This window comes from Rattus norvegicus, chromosome 14 (assembly GCF_036323735.1).
Source record: "Rattus norvegicus strain BN/NHsdMcwi chromosome 14, GRCr8, whole genome shotgun sequence".
NCBI classification, from domain to species: domain Eukaryota; kingdom Metazoa; phylum Chordata; class Mammalia; order Rodentia; family Muridae; genus Rattus; species Rattus norvegicus.
In genome coordinates, this window is record NC_086032.1 from 101,447,888 (window position 1) to 101,462,716 (window position 14,829).

Sequence of the window (14,829 nt, forward strand, 5' to 3'; positions counted from 1 at the left end):
ATGCAAGTCCTGGGCTGCACAGTATCCATCTCAACTTTTTAAAAAAGGGTCAATCGGGGCTGGAGAGATGACTCAGAGGTTAAGAGCACCCGACTGCTCTTCCAGAGGTCATGAGTTCAAATCCTAGCAACCACATGGTGACTCACAACCATCTGTAAAGAGATCTGATGCCCTCTTCTGGTGTGTCTGAAGACAGCTACAGTGTATTATATATAAAAAAATGAATAAATCTTTTTTTAAAAAAAGGGGGGGGTCAATCAGGATGATGGTTTAGCTGGTAAGACACCTGCCTCCAGGCCTGATGACCACACGCACTGCTCCATAAGCACACCACACACAGAGTAAGAGAAACAGTTAAAGTGGTTCAGTACACGGAGGTATATTCCTGCCAAGGATGACCATGCAACTTCAATTCCCAGGACCTACATAGCGGAGCCAAATCTGTAAGCTGACCAGCACATGAAGCTGTGCTGTTGGCAAGATATCTTTGTGCACACAGGACAAATACGTTAGTAGTTTAACAACAAGCCCCTGACTTAGACTTCTGAGTGATGTGATTGTTGAATTGCATTATGGGTATGTATCGCCATACCCAGCTGAAATGATACTTTACAAAAAACAGTAACAGGTTAGAGAGATGGTTCAGTTGTCAAAGCACAAGCTTCTAGATGACTTGAATTTGGTTTCCAGATTTGGAGGCCAAACGACAAGTTTGTTTTGAGTTTCTGCATCCGCCATTATTTGTTACATGGACTTTCTGGAATTGATCTCAGGTCACAGGGCTTGTACAGCAGGTATTTTTACCCGTGGCCCATCTTGCCAACCTCTAAAGTGTACCATGTGTGTGGAGGCCAGATGTCACTTGGATCCCCTAGACCTAGAGTTATAGCCCCAGATAGCTTCAAACTGACTGTGGGTGCTAGAATCCAAACCTGGATCCTCTGAAGGAGCAGTAAATGCTCTTTTCTCCCCGATCCCCCAGATTTATTTGAGGGAAAGCGGGCAGTCAGCCTGTCCATACTTCTCCATCTGTGGGGACAGAAGGAGGTTGCAGATCTTTTGGTGCAGGAATTACAAGTAATGAAAAAAGGCACAGGCCTTTAATCCCAGCCCTTCAGAGGCAGAAGCAGGCGGATCTCTGAGTTTGAAGCCAGCCTGTTCTACAGAGTTTCAGGACAGTCAGGGTTACTGTGTCTCAAAATCAAACAACAAAAACCCTAAACCAAGTCACTGGACCTCGTTCAGAGGTCATAAGTTCAATTCCCAACAAGCACCTGGTGACTCATAGCCATCCACAGTGAGATCTGGTGCCCTCTTCTGGTATGCAGGCATATCACTCTATGCATAATAAATAATAAATAAATAAATCTTAAAAACAAACCTGAAGCAAACAACTAAGACCTGGAGCTTCTGAAGTCGGTGATGGGAACCGCACACAGGCTCTCTGGAAGAGCAGTAAGTGCTCTTACCCTTGAATCATCTTTCCAGCCCTGTTTCTTTTTAATACAATTGCCTGTTTATTTCTTTGTTTTTGGTTGGGATGGTGCCTACTGTAGTCAGGTTGTTTGTAGGTGAGGATGACTTTGGTGCCTCCTACACCTGAGGACTGGGAAGAAGAATCTGAGGCCCCACAGCACAGGGAGGAGTTCTGACCAGACCCAGACCCAGAAACAAGCCTTCTTCCAGCCGGATGAACATGGCCTTAGCCATAGCCTTAGAGTGTTGTGTTCATACTTCATTGATGTCAGTGCTAGCCAGATACCTTTCAACCCAATCGTTACAGGTCTGACATTCATGATAATCAGGTTAGTAACTTCAGAGAAGCCAACCTGTTTGGTTGTGATTATGCAAACCTGGAATCCCAGCCAGTATGTAGGCAAAGGAAGAAGATTGCCATCTTTGCTATATAGCAAATACCAGGTCTCATAGGCCGGACAGACACTCTCTGGAAGCTCAGATCTCTGCTGGAGCACTAGTACTAGTACTAGTGTCTCCACTCTTCCAGTACAAGCACATCCATTCTTTGCTTGTTTCCTCTTCTGTAGACAGTGTTTTCTAGTGCCATCCTAGCTGTCTGACTGAGAACTTTGCTCTGTAGACCAGGTGGCTTCAAACTCAAACCACCTGTCTCTGCCTCTCGAGTGCTGGGGCTGAACAAAGGTGTGCCATGAGGCCAGACTGACACCTGCAAGGAGAGACTCTTGGACTAGTTATTTCTGTATGCTGTGCCTTTTACTGACCTTCGTCATCCTTGTACTTCATGTGAACCTTGCTTACCTTCCTTCTGCCAGAAAGACTCAAAGACCATTTTATAACTGCATCCATTGGCTCAGTGTACACATGGGTAGTTGCAGCCTTGGAGGGTTGAGTAAGTGAGACTGGTTCTGAAATGGCATTAAATGACAGCAAAAATGTAAAGGGGTGTGTGTGTGTGTGTGTGTGTGTGTGTGTGTGTGTGTGTGTGTGTGTGTGCGTGCGTGTGCGCGCAAGCATACACACACACAATATATGCATGGGTGTGTCCTTGAATGTGTATGTGTACACCAAGTACCGCACAGTCCTAAAAGGGGACAGGATTGCCTGGCTCTTGAGTTGGGCCTTGTGAGTGGGTGCTGTGAACCAAGCTTGAGTCCTCTGCAAGATCACCAGGCACTTAGACCTGCTGCTCCCACCTCTCCCAACTTCCTAAAAGTGAGAAAAGAGGTAATGTAATGTGTAATAAAAAAATTGTTAAAATTTTGTTCTGCATTGCTATAATGGCCATTTAACCTTAGGCCAGAAAATAACATCTATGTTTTGTAGTTTTGTGTATTTATGATATTGAATTAGTAATTTACTAGTATTGACTAAACAAGTATTTTTCAAGTTAGTAGGGTTTTCTTACTTCACTTCTTCAAGTGCCTTAGGGGTTTACATTTTAGTTGTAGTTTAGGGTCTTAGTGGTGGTGGCCATGCTGGTGCTGTTGTTAGACACTGTAGCCAAGGAGACCAAGAGTTTGCTCTGGGTAGCCCCGGTAGCAGGTTTGCATCGGTTTAAGGTTATCTTACCTCCCATACACCTGCAATTTTTTTTTCCTGCATAGAATTTCTTTTCCCTGGAATTTGCTCTGTAGACCAGTCTGGCCTCTACCTCCCAGTGCTAAGATTAAAAGCATGTGTTGCTACTGTCTCTTGAAGTTTTAAGTTTTAAAAGAAATATTTCTTAGTATTTTTAAAAGTTAAATTTACTGCATGACACTCTTAGGTTTTTTGAGATCGGGTTTTCCCTGGCTGTTCTGGAAATCACTATGTGAATCAAGATGGCCAAGAACTCTGTCTACCTACCTCTGCCTCTCAGGGTGAAGGCCTGTGCTACCCAGCTGCTTTGACACCTTAAAAAAATTGATGTGTACAAATTTTGTTGTAGTGCGAGGATCTCATGAAATTACCAGAAACTTAAAGAGAAACCAGTGAGTGTAATGTGAGCAAAGCAAGTATAGCAGTAAGTCACACTTCTGATTACCGTCGGAGGGTCTGCTTGTAAGTGTGTGCGCGCGCACGTGTGTGTGTGTGTGTGTGTGTGTGTGTGTGCAAGCAAATGGATGTCACAGGACAACTTGGAGCATTCTGTTCTCTCCTTCCCTGTGTGTGGGGCCCTGAGTTCAACTCAAGTTTCATGTTTTGTGACTCGCTGAGCCAACCAGCTCATTGGCCCTTGGGGATGGCTTTGAATTTCTGGTCTCCTTACTACCCCTGAGTGTTGTGATTACAGACTTCAACCACCACTGCTGTGATGAATGCACACTAAGCATTTATTGATTATCATTACCAGGAGCCAAGATTAGTTCCAAGCATGTTCCTCTACCCCTAGCCCATGTTGTCTTGGGGTAGAACCTCCAAACTAAGCGTTACCCATAAAAACCATTAAAGGGAAACATTTGTTTCAGAACCAAATTATCCAGCTTTTGGGTTTTTTTTCGACAGGGTTCAACATGTAGCCCTAGCTGACGTCATGCACCACCATACCAAGCCTGTGTCGAGATGCTTTGCTGTGCTTTTGTTGTTGCTGCTGTTCTCAAGACAGGGTTTTATACAGTGTAGCCCTGTAGACCTCGCTCTGTAGACTAGGCTGGCCTCAAACTCACAGATCTGCTTGTCTCTGCTGGGATTAAAAGGCATATGCCACCTTCTTCCTTTTTTTTTTTTTTTTTTTTTTTCTTTTTTTCGGAGCTGGGGACCGAACCCAGGGCCTTGCCCTTGCTAGGCAAGCGCTCTACCACTGAACTAAATCCCCAACCCCCATATGCCACCTTCTAATCCTTCCTGCAATATTTTTATTAAGGTTTTTAAAAAGGATTTTAGAGTGGTGATAGTACGATTTTTTTTTTCCCCCAGATCAATACTGGTGTTGTTTTTACAAGGGTTTTAGATATTTATAGTGCCAATATTTGAAACCAGTACGTTGTACATGCTAGTCAAGTACTTTTTCGGAGATCTACATCTATATGGATATGCCCCTCCTTTAGATTTTATTTACTTTTTTAAAAATTAAAATTATGTCCCTTTTGGGAGGCAGGTATGTGTGTGGTCTATACTGCAGAATTTAGAACTCATAGAACCCGTGAGGAAATCAGAGGACAAGCTGGTTCTTGGGGGATTGAACTCTCCATCCTGCTTGGTGGCAAGAGCCTTTACCTGATGAGTGAGCCCAGCCCCACTTAGCTTTGAGAGGCTCATCTACCTGGGCCACTGAGGATGTCTGTGTCGCCGGGTCTGGTGCTGTTACCCTTGTTACTAGGACTTCATCTGTGTAGAACCCATAAGGGACTAACCGTCAGAATTTTAAAGATGAATTTAGTTGACAACAAGGACACATAGGAAACAATCTGTAGTAGGGATTAACCTAAGTATTAAGTATAATGTGATGGTCTTTTATAAATCCACTTTAGTCCCTAGTTTTTTCACTTTAAAACCTACTAACTGTAGATCCTGGAGGAGAGTGAGATGGCTCATGGGATATTGTAAGGCACTTGCCACCAAGCCGGATGCTATAGGGTCATTCTTGAAACCTGTGTGAGAGAAGTAGCTCCCGGAGGCCATCTGATCTAGAGCAGGCAAAGCTTGGTTAAGATCCTCTTTCCAAAACTGCCGAACCCAGTTCTAACGCAGGTGCTGGGCTGTGCACATACACCACTCACATGTGTGCTCACAGCGAAGGTCAGGCAACAGAACAAACAGAAAACCAGGCTTCTGTGTCTGCGATGCTTTTTTATTTGTATTTGTCTGGATTTTTTTTTTTTTTTTTTTCCTCAAGAGAGGGTTTCACTGTGTAGTTCTGACTGGCCTCAAACTCACAGAGATGAGCTTGCCTCTGCCTCCTAAGCTCTGATCCTAGCTGTTTAGGCCAGCCAGGACTCTACAGTGAGATCCAGCTTGAAATTTAAGAAATAAAAATAAAAAATCAAGTCAATATAACAGAGGGCCATCCTCAGCTACAGAGTCGGTGGAGACCAGCCTACTAAGTTAAGACCTTATTTCAAAGGTAAGAGGCAGTGAGTGAAAAGAAGCAGGCTTGAGTGTTATTCCAGCACTTGAAACAGATACGGGAAGATCAAATCAAATTCAAAACCTGCCTAATATACACAGTGTTTCAGGCTAGGTACTTTCTCAAACATAGCTTGGAGGGTGAGGAGTTCAGGATCATCCTTAATTACATAAGAGTTTTACATAGACCAGTCCAGCTATAAGAAATAAATACTGTCATTCTGTTATTAGGCAGAGGGCAGGATGGTTACTACTTAAAAAAAGAAACTATCAGTAAATGCTAAAACAGTAAGTGATCTTCTGAAGAAAACACACCAAGAGTCTTAGTTTGGTGTGGACTTTCTTTGCAAAAAAAAAAAAAAAAAAAAGGCCAGTTGCAAAGGAAATTTTCTGGATTGGAGATCACTTAGCAATTACGAGCCTTTGCTGTTCTTCCAGGCCTACAGAAGTTCTAGTTCTGTTGGAAGCTCCACGTTACATAGCTCCTGACACCTTTAGCCATTCATCTGTTGCTCTGGGCTTTCACACACAGGTGACACACAGTCACAGACAAGTAAATGACAACGTTTAAAAGTATATAGCTGTGTGGTGGTGGGCACATCTTCAATCTCAGCTCTCAGGAGGATCTTAAGAGTTCAAGGACAGCCTAGTCTAAAGAGCAAGTTGTAGGATATCCAAGGCTACACAGAAACCCTGTCTTGAAAAAGAAAGAGAAGATGAAAATTAATCTGTGTTATCACGCTCCTATAAGGGGAGGCAGGAGCAAGAGTTAGTGTGCTGGGTTCAGGGGGTTTTGTTTGTTTGTTTGTTTTTGTTGTTTTTGTTTTGTTTTTTTAATTAATGAAATTAGCGTCAATATTTAGCCAGACTGGCCAGAGCTTCAGGCAATTGTCCTGCTTTAGTCTCAGCTATTTAAACCAGGGCAGGTATATCCATTTAATCAAAGCGTACATAGTACGTGGTATAGTTGTCCTACAGAATGGATGTATTAGATGCCTGTAATCTTATCAGACAGGAGTGAAAGGGATCCAGGAGGAAGGTGGATGGCTAGCTAGTTCATGGCTAGCCTAGAGCTACATAGGTCCTGTTTTCTCACAGCTTAAAATACTCGATCAGAAGATGGAAACTCATCCCTTAATAGTTTTTGAAGTGTTTTCTCTCAAACCTAGGGAGTTCTGTGTGTTATGTCAGCTCTTTACTATTGAGTATTGAACTACTGCCATAGTACTATTGGCATTCTTTGCAGTTGCCAACACTGTTGAAGGAATTGGAGTTGGAAACTGACTCTGCTCTCTACCAGGTCCTGAATGTTTGCTCAAAGTGAAAAAGTTGAAGTTACAGGCATAAACTTCCTTGCCTATCTTGTAAAGTTAAATTCTTATGTATTATGTATATTTTATAGGAATAAAAAAATACGTTGTTGGTCTCATCATCAAGACATCCTCTGACCCAACTTGTGTAGAGGTAAGAAAATGTTAATGTTAAGTTGTGTGTGCATGTGTGTGCATGTGCATGAGAGTGCGTATATCATGCGTGTCGAGGTCAGAAGACTCTCACTTCTCCTGTCATGGATCTGGAGATTGAATTTCTATGTCTACACTGTAAGCCATTACAGATGCTCCAGAGATTTTATGGTTTTTTAAATTAAATTTATTTATTGTTTTAGTAAAATTTATCCTGTGTGCATGTTTGTAAATACTTGGGTGCTATTTGAGGTTACAGGGCAGATTTTGGGAGTTGGTTTTTTTCTTTTACCAGGTAGATGCAGAGCCTTGAACTCAGGTTGCTTTATTTACATGCTGAACTACCTCCTTGGTTCCCAGAGAATGTATTTAAGAAAGCAAAATAATTTAAATGTTAGTCTGTTTTTGGGGTTGGGGATTTAGCTCGGTGGTAGAGCGCTTGCTAGGCCCTGGGTTTGGTCCCCAGCTCTGGGAAAAAAAAAAAAGTTAGTCTGTTTTTAATAGCACGAGGAGCGTACATACTTCAGATAAGCCTGTAATCATTTCTTATGCTTATGTCTATACTGAATTCTTTAGGCACTTACTTGATCTAACCCCTTTCCCACCTCTCCCTAGAAAGAAAAGGTGTATATTGGGAAGTTGAATATGATTCTTGTTCAGGTAAGCTTTCTATTAGCCATCTTCCTCAGAAAAATATTGAAGGATTGTTACACTTAACAGCTGGATCTTTCCTTACATAGATGAATATATTTTTACAATTCTTACTTTTATTTTTAATTATGTAGTTGTGTGTGAGTGCCAGTGGGTATATGCATGCAGTAGAGGGTCCAACAAAGGCCAGAAGGCCTGTGAGATTTACGGACCCAGAATTAAACATGGTTATTATTGACATGGGAATTAAAGTTGGGTCTTTGGTTAACATTTGTGGTGATAAGGATCAACAATTATTTTAAAAGACTCAGAAGGCTTCAATGCAAAGTGGATTATGTATTGGCGTTTCAAATTTTTGAGGTAACTGGATTCTTAGACTTTGCCTCCTACTGTGCATTTATTTCTCTTTCACATGGGGCTCTTCTTTTTGTTGTTCTAAGATTTATTTTATATATGTGAGTACACTGTAGCTGTCTTCAGACACACCAGAAGAGGGCATCATATCCCATTACAGATGGTTGTGAGCCACCATGTGGTTGCTAAGAATTGAACTCAGGACCTCTGGAAGAGCAGTCAGTGCTCTTGACTGCTGATCCATGTCTCCAGCCCTCACATGGGCTCACATATAAAATTCCAGTTTATATATCCTTGCATGGAATGTGTCCTCTTAATCTCCATCCATTCTTTCCTAACTGCCCGTATAGACTTTTAAGTTTGGAAAATTCACATTGGCCTGTCTCCTCTGCCAATCTCGACAGACCGTTCTTTTGTAGATTGTTTGGAAGACAGCTTGGCTATGTCACTGTCCAAATGCGGGACATCTAACACATTTCATTGGCAATTTAATAGATGAATCAGCTAAGGCTTGTGCTATCTACTTCAAAGCTTATAATGTTGTCAAACCAGGGCCTGGAGGCATTGAATCATGTAAGAAAGAGCCTGACTTCAGCTTTAGCACTGCACTCAATAGTGTTAGGACTAGATTACATCAGCAGGAGATGTCTGTTTTGGAATAGCAGGATTGCTCCCAGTGGCTGATGTACTAGATGGACATTTTGTCTAGCCCCAAAACTTACCTTGTTAACCTGTCACACTTCATCATTTAGTTAGGTCTCATAGTTTGGGGCAGGTTATACATATCTATCAAGCAAATGTTAATATTTATACACATTAGGACCATATATAAATGTCAGGATAACTGGGGTCTTTGAGTATTGAAAGCACTGTTGTATACTTGTGTTTGGTATATTAAAAGGGGGAGTGAGTAACACTCACTTTGACGGCGTTTTGTCCTTGTCAAATAACATTTCATTTTTAATTTTAGATACTTAAGCAAGAGTGGCCCAAACATTGGCCAACTTTTATCAGTGACATTGTTGGAGCAAGTAGGACCAGTGAAAGCCTATGTCAAAATAATATGGTGATTCTTAAACTCTTGAGTGAAGAAGTGTTTGATTTCTCTAGTGGACAGATAACCCAAGTTAAAGCCAAGCATTTAAAAGACAGGCAAGTGTTTGTTTTACATCATCAAATGTTCTATGGAGCTCTAAGTGTAAAAGTTAGTGGAATCCCATCAGCAGTGTCTGCATTACTGGAGGGAGGGGGAGGGGGAGTGTGCATAAGATGTCCTCCCTGCCCTCCATCAGGGAGGTCTCCCCTAAAGTTGGGATTTATTATGTTGTCGGTCCCTCCTTTCTAAATCACATTGTTTGTTTGTTTCTTAGCATGTGCAATGAGTTTTCACAAATATTCCAGCTTTGCCAGTTTGTGATGGTAAGTGGTTTTAATTTTCTTCTTTTTTAAAATAAGAGTTAGAGGAAAGTATATTTATGGTATGATGTTTGTGTTTCCAGGAAAACTCCCAGAATGCTCCCCTTGTACATGCTACATTAGAAACGCTGCTGAGATTTCTGAACTGGATTCCCCTGGGATACATCTTCGAGACTAAGTTAATCAGCACCTTGATTTACAAGGTAAAGCCAGTGCACCTCAGTTTTGTCTCTGGAAATCACAAATAGTTCCCTTCATTGCCACTCTACCCACCGTGTCTCTTTCTGAAATGAAGGGACTGCTTCCAAGGTTGCTGCTAGTCATTGTTTACAAGGAATCCTTCAGCCTATGTAGGATTTGTTTGTTTTCTTCAGTTAAGGATTAGTGGTAAGCGTTGATTCAGACACACCAGAAGAGGGCATGTGGTGTTCCCTTTGCCAGCCTCTCTCTTCTTCCACAGACTCAGCTTTTATTACTACAGCTTGGACTTAGTACAGATCAATGGCCAACAATTGGCACACTTGATTTCCAAATTCTTGCAGATTATAACAACTTCTCCCACAAGCAAATGATCCCAGAACTTCTTATCTCTGAGGTTCAATTTCCAACTCTTTTTTTTTTTTTAAAGATTTATTTATTTTATGTGAGTACACTGTTGCTGTCTTTGTGCACACCAGAAGAGGGTGTCCGATCTCATTACAGATGGTTATGAGCCGCCATGTGGTTGCTGGGGTTTGAACTCAGGACCTCTGGAAGAGCAGTCAGTGCTCTTAACCCCTGAGCCATCTCTCCAGCCCGTAAGCGTTGATTCTAATAGTATAGAGTCAGAAGCAGACCATCTTTTAGTGCATTTTTTTTTAAATATTGTGTGTATTGTGGGTGGTTGCCTGCAATGCTCCACATGGGGGTGTGGGAATGAACATCAGGTGCTTTTTTTTTTAAAACCTTCTAAGCACTCTCAGAGGCTCCATGTCTAAGGATTTCAAGTTTGAGTGAGGCTTCTTGTTGTAAAATTGTAAAAATAAAAAGCTGTCTTTTACCCTCATTAGATCCAGCACTATAGACGGCAAAGCGGCTCACCGGCTCTGCTCCATCCCATATCACACAATCAGGGGTCTCTCTCTGACCCTGGCAACAATCTCTCTGTCCATCTAGTTCCCAAGGCAGGCTTCATTCACCATGCCAGAAACACACATCCCATCCGTGGTGCCCCAGTCTCTCTGCTGACACATACTCTCCCAAACTCAAATCTCCACAAGGAAGAACACACAACACCACCTATGATCCAGTTGATAAAATATAATTGAACACCTAAACATGCAAAGCCCTGTACACACCCATCCCTTAAGAACATTCATAACAACCTGTAAATACACAGAGTGGAATCTTTACATCAGCCTCCATGTTCTCTCCACGGCTTCCTCTCCTTTGTCCTTCCATTCCAGTCTCCTTTTTCCCTCAAACTTCCGCCCATCCTTCTCTTCCAATGACAGGTTTTGTTCTATCTTGTACCTGCCTTCACCTGTGTGACATGTTACAGAGGCCGGCCTATACATAGCAGGGTGTGGGGGTTCGTGCTTGTTCAAGGGTCAAGCAAGACAAAGCACAGACTTCTGTGGGCCACACCAGAGTTGAAATCCCAGCATTTAATCAGTGTGTGGCTGGGTTAGCCCAGGATTTAAGGACTACAGGGTTACATGTCTCAGAAAAGGATAATAATAGTGGTGGGGAGGGTGGGGGCTGGTGAGGGTGGGTGTAGGGGTGGTGAGGGTGAAAACTGGAGGATGCTATTTCTGGTACAATTAGTAAATTGCTTTCTTTTGTTTCAGTCACAGTGAAGAAAATCAGATGTTTACTTCTGTAAATGGGGGGGTTGTTTACGTTGTTGTGTAAATGCTTGTCCCCAGGATTAGACTCAGGTCGTCAATCTTAGCTGCAAATGCTCCAACACTGTGGTCATAAAAGTATTTTATCTGATGAGTAGAATAAGATGAACCCCCAATTGTTGTTCTCAAAACAAAAAAGATTAACAGGTGAGCATTGTGAGCTGGCTGTTCACAAACTAACCACCAAGGATACGCAGGGTCTATAACTGAATTTCTTTTTCCTTTTTTTTTTTTTTTTTTTTTTTCCTCCCCTGGAGCTGGGGACGGAACCCAGGGCCTTGAGCTTGCCAGGCAAGGGCTCTACCAGTGAGCTAAATCCCCAACCCCCTGAATTTCTTTATAGCATTCCTAACCTTAGTTATGTTAATTATCTCCTTAAGACACTGGGGGGTGTAGAAATGGTATGGGCATCATGGTTCAAGTCAGCCTCATTCAGTATAGCGGATATCATAGCTGATATGTAAGTGAACATTTTCTCTTTGACCGTTGTCTAGTCTTGCTCCTGCAAAGGATGTACTGCACAGTGGTCTCTAGCTAATGTCAGTTTTCAAGTTCTTTAGTCGTACCTTTGAACATTTTATACTTTTGGTTATTTTATTTTATAATGAGCCCTAGTCAGGGTCTCAAGTCCATTGGACATAGTGATAATCTTGAGAAAGTTACCACAGGTGCCTCCCATACCCCGTTTACTGAGCTGTGGCTTACTTTTTGCTTAGTGTGCACAGGCTTGTCCCTGTAGTGAACATCTGTGATGCAACACAGGAAGGTCAGAAGTTGAAGGTCTTCTTCAGGTGCAGAGCACCTGGATCTCTGATACAAAAAAAAACATGTGCCCCTTAAAGATTTCAGTATTTTGAGTATATTGTATTTCATACATAATAGGCTGGCTGTATTATTACATTTATATTTATTTGCATAAAGTTGCTTTGTTTTGTTTACATTTGTTTTTTTGTGGGAATGGTATTTGACTGCATGCATGGACATGTGTCACCTGAGTGTCGCTGGGAATTGCTACTTGTGAGTGTTGGGAGAAGAGTCTGGGTCCTCAGCAAAAGTCCCAAATGCTTTTATCCACCATCAACTCTCCAACCCGTTCCCCTTTGTCATTTTTAAATAAAACATTTCTTGTGTTTAACTTCGATATTTTTTCTTTTAATAAAATAGTTCCTGAATGTTCCGATGTTCCGAAACGTGTCTCTAAAGTGCCTCACGGAGATTGCTGGTGTGAGTGTGAGCCAGTATGAGGAGCAGTTTGAAACTCTGTTTACACTTACAATGATGCAGCTAAAACAGGTACATACCACTGCCCTGAAATTGTTAGATTCATAACCAACAGCAGTGCAATGCCAGATAAGCAGATTAAAAGGCGAGCTTTAAGTTAAACCATCAGTCACTACAGATCAGCCATGATGTGGTGTGTGTGTTACATGCAATTCTAGGTGGAAATTTTTATGTTTTCTTTTAAAAATATTGTTTTACTGATACCGTGATATAGTTCAGATTTGTTGTTCCGAGTGTAAAAGGACTTTTTAAACCCCAGTATGATTCATCCGGATGCACGGTTACAGGTTTGTTGTCTTGAGAGAAAGTCTGATAGAAAAACTATAAAATCAATCTGGACTGACCAGCAACAAATCTGAGATAGTATGTTGTGTGTCAGTTGCAGACGGCTCTTGCCGTGTTAGGGCTTCCACTTTATTTGATGCTTCTATGATATGTAGATTGATGATGGTTTCAACTTGCAGATGCTTCCTTTAAACACTAATATCCGACTTGCATATTCGAATGGGAAAGATGATGAACAGAACTTTATTCAAAATCTCAGTCTGTTTCTCTGCACCTTCCTAAAGGAGCATGGTCAACTTCTAGAGAAAAGGCTGAATCTCAGGGAAGCACTCATGGAGGTAGGTCTGCTTCTTGACATTTATTTCTACAAGAGATGATTTTGACTATGAGCCCGTTACATCATGGATTTTGGAGACAGGGTCCCTGTATGTCCTCCTGCCTGGCTGTCCTTGAACTCAACTGTGTAGAGCATGTTGACCTTAAACTCAGAGGTGTACTTGCCTCTGCCTCCCACATGCTGGCACTGTATGCATGTACTGGGCTCTTTTTTTGGAGACAGGTTCTCATACTCTTTTCTGGGTGTTTGGAGCTCAGTAGAGCATTTTAGTGTTGAACTACTGGGAACTCATTTCTTAGCTTCCAAGTACTCATATCACTGGTATAAAGCATGTCTTGTTTCAAAACTAGATTTCTAAATACTGGCCTGATATTTATTGTTGGGTGTGTTTCTATGCTAAGCATCACCACCATGTCTGGATTTCTGTCTTGTGATCTAAAGTTTTCTAATTTAAAAGTATAAAAATTGCCAAGTGTAGTAGTGTAAACCTAATCCCAGCCCTCTGAATTCTAGATAGAGCATGTGGGGCACACGGGAAACCCTGTCTCAAAGAACAAAGTAGCATATATTTTAGCATGTTCCAAATCCAGTTCAGCTAACAGTAATATAGTTTTCAAACATTTTCACTATCTCCACAGCATATCGTGTGCCCATGAGATCATTACTGTTATATCAGGTCTCATAGGTCCAAATCCATTGCTTTATGTCTCTGGATTTGTCTGTTACTTTTATATATATGATATGATACATGACCTTTTCAACGTATATTTTAGTATGTTGTATCTCTAGTCTTTTTTTTTTTTTTTTTTCCTTTTCTTTTTTTTTCGGAGCTGGGGACCGAACCCAGGGCCTTGCGCTTCCTAGGTAAGCGCTCTACAACTGAGCTAAATCCCCAACCTTAGTATGTTGTGACATTACTATGTTCTTTTATTTTTTCTTTTTCTCTTTCTTTTTTTCGGAGCTGGGGACCGAACCCAGGGCCTTCCACTTGCTAGTCCACTGAGCGAAATCCCCAACCCTGACATTACTATGCTCTTCATTGTTATATGATATTTCATTTTTTTTAAGATTTTATTTATTCATTTTATATATGATGAGTACACTGTCACTGTCTTCAGACACACCAGAAGATGTTACAGATGGTTGTGAGCCACCATGTGGTTGCTGGGATTTGAACTCATGACCTCTGGAAGAGCAGTCAATGCTCTTAACCGCTGAGCCATCTCTCCAGCCCGATATTTCATTTTGAACGTGTTCATGTTTTGTGTTTACTGAGCCTTTATAGTATTTTATTTTGTTGAGACAAAGTCCTCAAAGTAGTGGTGTGAGTGAAATTGGGTTATATATAACCATCCACTCTCAAAGTTCTGTGACTCTAGTCTCTGCTTTACCATCATCTGCCACCATATGGCCTTGTAGCTGACTTCAAACTTGTGGTTTCCTGAGCATGGCGTGCAGTTTGTGCCTTCCTATGAGCTGGCACCAGAGCTATAGGGCGTAGCTGTGTGAAGAGTCTGTATTGTTACGTACTCTGGAAACATTGGAGGGCATGTTAGAAAAAAATTTGCTGCCAGTTTTCAGTCTGTTCGAGGAATGAAATTCCTTATGTATTTCAAAGATTTATTTATTTATT

General features: G+C 41.6%; 1 protein-coding gene across 1 annotated transcript in view; it reads left to right on the forward strand.

Annotated features, from left to right (window-relative positions):
- Xpo1 (exportin 1) overlaps positions 1-14,829 on the forward strand; it is a 42,256-nt gene that overhangs the window by 13,438 nt on the left and 13,989 nt on the right. Inside the window, exons 5-11 of the mRNA NM_053490.2 lie at positions 6,926-6,987; positions 7,602-7,646; positions 8,962-9,143; positions 9,362-9,410; positions 9,491-9,610; positions 12,458-12,586; positions 13,039-13,197. Of these exons, the coding sequence (NP_445942.1) occupies positions 6,926-6,987; positions 7,602-7,646; positions 8,962-9,143; positions 9,362-9,410; positions 9,491-9,610; positions 12,458-12,586; positions 13,039-13,197 (746 nt within the window). The remainder of the gene's footprint in view (positions 1-6,925; positions 6,988-7,601; positions 7,647-8,961; positions 9,144-9,361; positions 9,411-9,490; positions 9,611-12,457; positions 12,587-13,038; positions 13,198-14,829) is intronic.